This window comes from Carlito syrichta, unplaced genomic scaffold (assembly GCF_000164805.1).
Source record: "Carlito syrichta isolate Samal-C Ts95f unplaced genomic scaffold, Tarsius_syrichta-2.0.1 Scaffold168982, whole genome shotgun sequence".
NCBI lineage: Eukaryota > Metazoa > Chordata > Mammalia > Primates > Tarsiidae > Carlito > Carlito syrichta.
The window spans coordinates 103,342-107,603 of record NW_007113078.1 but is presented as its reverse complement, the minus strand read 5'-3'; the positions used below and the strand labels follow the sequence as shown (position 1 = coordinate 107,603).

Genomic DNA, 4,262 nt, shown 5'->3' with positions numbered 1-4,262 from the left:
AAAAAAAAAAAAAAAAAGTATTTGTAACCTTATGGTTCAAAGTAACTTTGTTATGAAACAATGTAATCACAATAGTGGAACAGGAAGGTAATTTGTGGGACAGAATCGCCCTCAAACACCCACTGCCCTCTCCCGTGGCCTGGCCTGGGGATTGTGGCTGGTGTCCTTTGTCTGCTGTTTGTTTCAACTAAGGGTTAAGGTTTTGGGGGTGGTGAGGACCCAGCCTGAAGGAGAAGAGATTCTGTGTGGGAGCATACGTACACACACGCACGCACGCACACACACAGCATGCCCATGTCACAGCATCAACACTTCGCAGACCAGCCCACAAGAGCCGCCCTTCCCTCCCCTGAGACCCTGCAGCCCTTGGTGTGTCGTGCAGACCATGACAGGCACGGCCACCTTCTGGGCGCCAACACCTTCCTTCCCTTAATGCTCCTGAGGGAAGGCCAAGGGTTCACTCCACCCCCACCCCCAACGGGCGAACAGCAGCCAAACAAGGACGCATCCCCCATGCGCTTCCCCCAGGGTGGGAAGGGGCTGTGGCTCCTGGGCCCAGCACCCCACTCGGCTGGCTCCGAAGCCTGTCCTGGCCGGAGGAGCCGAGGAGGGACGTGAGGTCGGGGCGGGCCAGCAGGGTTCTGCTCACACAACCGGGTTTCCAGCGGGGACAGGAGAGCCATCAAGGCCTCCCCAGCCCAGGGGTGGGTGCCACTGTGGGGATGCAGTGGGAAAAGTGGCCTCCTACACCCTCCTGCCCGGCTCCCCCCCTTCTTGTACCTCGGTTTACCCAGCGTGCAGAACACCTTATGTCCCCCACACCTGGACTTCCACAGGAAACCACCCGATGGCTGGCGCCCAGGGCCTGTGACTTGCGTCTCGGGTGACGGGGAGGCCAGACGCGCCCCTGTCCGGGAGGTCAGCAGCGTCCCCTCCCTGTCTACACACGGCCCAGCCCTGACCCAGGGCTGTCACGACGGGCCTGGGGAGGGGAGCACAGGAGCCCAGGCGAGGGCAGGGCCGGGAGAGAGGTGGGGAAGAAACAGCGTCCTCACTTGCAGCCAGGGTCCGTGAGCCGCATAGGGGTGCTCCTCGGTGGCAAAGGCGCCTTCCACTCCCGTAGACACAAACGTGATGGCCATGTCACCCGTGATGCTTTTATACGTAAAGTGCCGTCCATGCAGGAGCCTGCCCCTGGCGTGGGAACACAAGACAGTGAGGGATCAGGCAGGGGTCCAGCCAAGCCCCGACGCCCCTGTCTGTGTGGGGACTGCGCCCAGCGTGCCGTCTTGCACCCTCAAAGCGCAGCGTCTCGTGCAAGATCCCCGGGTCCATCCCTCCAAAGAGCTCAGAGCTCAAAGGCTGCAGAGGCGGCGGAAGCCCTGCCCCCACATGCTGGGGGAAACCAAGACCAGAGAGGGAAATGACCAAGTGCCCAAGGTCATGGCCCAAGGGGAGAGGAGGACACAGCCTCACGGTGGGGTGGAAGTGGCTCTGGGACGATGGCATGGGCCGCCACAGGGGGCAATTCATGGGATCTAGGGCAGAAGCTCGTGCCTGCTCCCAGGCTATCCCAAAGACCACAAGCACATCTTACAGAATCCACCGAAGCCACGCAGGTGGCTGGGGGCGCCACAAGAGGGGACCGTGCACCCTGTCTAGAGGAGTACCCGTGAAGGGCACGCGGGGTGGCTGCAAACCCACCCTCCCCAGCCTGAAGCCATCCTGGCCAGGGCACAGCTGGCCTGGCGGGCCTTGTGGGGCCTGTTCATCTCAATGCATGCTGTCCTGTCCTCAGTGCCCAGGGCTGGTCACCATCAAACATGCTCCCCTGGCTCTGAGCACAGTGGGGAGGGTCCCCATGCCAGCCGCCTTCCCTGCCACTGCTCTAAGCTCAGTGACCTGGATGCCACCCTGGCCAGCAGAGCGAGGCTGGGGCCCCACAGGACCTGGGGAGGGGCGACCCCAGATTCAGCCCCACAGCCTCCCAAGCAGAGAGCTGAGTTCCAGCTGCAGGGCAGAGTTCGGGAGCCGTGGACCCGTCGAGGGACACAGTGAGGGCCCCGGTCCCTCAAGGAGCCTGCCAGCCTGGCCCCTGGGACCCGCGTTTTGCGTGGGGGCAGAGGCACCCGTGCCCTGGCCAATTGGCACAACACAGGGCCTTCCTGACAGAGCAGCCGCGGCCCAATTTCTGGACACGGTGCTCCCAGCACCGTGCCTGCGGGCTCTGACTCACACCTGTGGAGAGGGGGCTGTCATGGCGTGCCAGGCCGGAGTCGGCTCTGGTCACCGCTGCTCTTGGCTAGAGGAGCTGCAGGAGGGCCCTCCACACGCAGACGCAGCGCCGCCGGCTCCCGGCCGGCCAGGAGGAGGTCGCTCGGCCCCAGCGTGTGGCGGTGGGTCTGCGCCCCGTGGCCCAGCGGGTGCCGGGGCTGAGGCGGCCGGGGCTCACCTGAGGCAGAGAGGGATGAGGGCCCCCGACTCCTGGTTGAACTTGAGGTGCACGCTCTCAAGCTGCCGTGTGCGGATCAGCTCGTGGGGGACGAGGGCTGTGGAGCCGTCACTCTCCAGGCTGTCCTTGCGGCTCCTGTGGGGGGCACGTGTCAGCGCCTGAACGCGCGCGGGCGTGTGGCGTGAGGGGCGTGGGGGGCCAGGCTGGGCTCCTGAGCGGCGTGACAGGCGGCCATGAAGGCGGCGTGGGTTGGTACACGCCGCCACGCCATCCTCCTCCCGTGGGCCTCGAGGACCGGCTGCTCCTCGCCGTGTCCCGCCAGGCAGGCGCTGCCACGGCGTCTTCTTCGCGGATTAGGAGACGGGCCAGAGGGGCTGAGCACTGGGCCAGGCTGCCCAGCCGAGAGCGTGGGTGGGGCAGGGATCGGCCTCAGACGGGTCTGGCTCCGTAAAGCCCGCGTCACTGTCTTAGGATCCCCTCGTGTCCCCGAGACACGGCTCCAGGGGCCCCGTCCCCCGAGGGGGCACACCCTGCCTGTGGCCAAGAGCTGCCCTGACAATCACATCCTTCCTCTGACCAGACGACGTCACGCTCTGCTGAGGGTCGAAGCTAGGCTTCCAGGAACCAGTGGCGTGGCTGGGCAGCAGAACTGGGCCCCACCTGCTGGGCCTCGAGGCCCCAGGAGTCCAGAGCAGACACCCGACTGTGGCCCTGGCCACATGGTGGTCCCCGCTGCCTCATGCTCCCTCCTGCCACCCCTCACAGCTGGATCCTGGCCTGTCACATTCTAAGATTAACTTTCAGTTCGGCCGCCTGCACTGACAACCTTGGCTGGAAATCAGAGGTACTCACTGGTCCCATTCAAAGGGCCGGATGCCGGTTTGGGCTGTGAATCCCAGAGTGATTCCCCGGTGTCCACCAACATTCTGAGGACCAGCTCTGGTTATCTGCATTCAAGTGGCAGGCGGGAGCACCCAGGATGAATGTCAGACACACAAGGGCGGGCCTAAGCTCTGCGCGTCCAGGGGCCTGCACACCAGGCCCCACAGCCAACGTTGTCACCCCAACAGGCAGGGCACCTCCCAGGGAGGGTAAGGGTCAGGAGACATAAGATGGAGGATGACACGGACGACAAGGCCCCGCAAAGTGGTGGTATAGAAATGCCCCCCATAGGCCGGGAGTGGTGGCTCACGCCTAGAATTCTAGCACTTTGAGAGGCCAAGGTGAGAGGGTGGCCTGAGCTCACGGGTTCGAGGCCAGCCCGGGCAACCTCATCTCTACAATAAATCAAAAAATTAGCCGGGCAGGGTGGCATGTGCCTGCAGTTCCAGCTACTTGGAAGGTGGAGGTGGAAGGATGGCCTGAGCCCAGCAGGTCGAGGCTGCGGTGGCCCAGAGAGTGCCATGGCACTCCAGTCGGGTGACCAAGTGAGACTCCAACTCAAAAGAAAAACAAAAAAGAAATGCGCCAGGCAGAGGACTCTCCCCCGCAGCTGGTCTCCCTGTGAGGGTCCACCCCTGGATCTGACCGTACCTTCAGGAAGCAGTCCCTTCCTCTGGTTTCCCAAAGCCAACTCCGAACCTGCCGTGGCCCGGCTCCCCTTGGCAGCCCTGCCACCAGTTCTGGGAAGGAGGCGGCGCTGCGGCCAAGAAGGTCCTGGTGTTACAAGGCTGGAAGGAAACCTGGGGGTTGCTGAACCTACCTCTTTCCCTCACAGAAGTGGGCCGGACCCACGGCCAAGGCCACGGGGCAGGTCTGTGTCAGGCCAGGGTGGGAGCCTCGGGCTCCTGACCCTCTCCTGCTTCCCCAG

The 4,262-nt window shown here is 63.9% G+C and overlaps 1 protein-coding gene across 1 annotated transcript in view; it reads right to left on the bottom strand.

Annotated features, from left to right (window-relative positions):
- Window positions 1-1,055: 1,055 nt before the first annotated feature.
- SUFU (SUFU negative regulator of hedgehog signaling) overlaps window positions 1,056-4,262 on the bottom strand; it is a gene marked incomplete at its 3' end in the record, with an annotated part of 84,410 nt that continues 81,203 nt past the window's right edge. The window contains exons 9-10 of the mRNA XM_021709149.1: window positions 2,453-2,587; window positions 1,056-1,194 (exon numbers count right to left, since the gene is read on the bottom strand). Of these exons, the coding sequence (XP_021564824.1) occupies window positions 1,056-1,194; window positions 2,453-2,587 (274 nt within the window). The remainder of the gene's footprint in view (window positions 1,195-2,452; window positions 2,588-4,262) is intronic.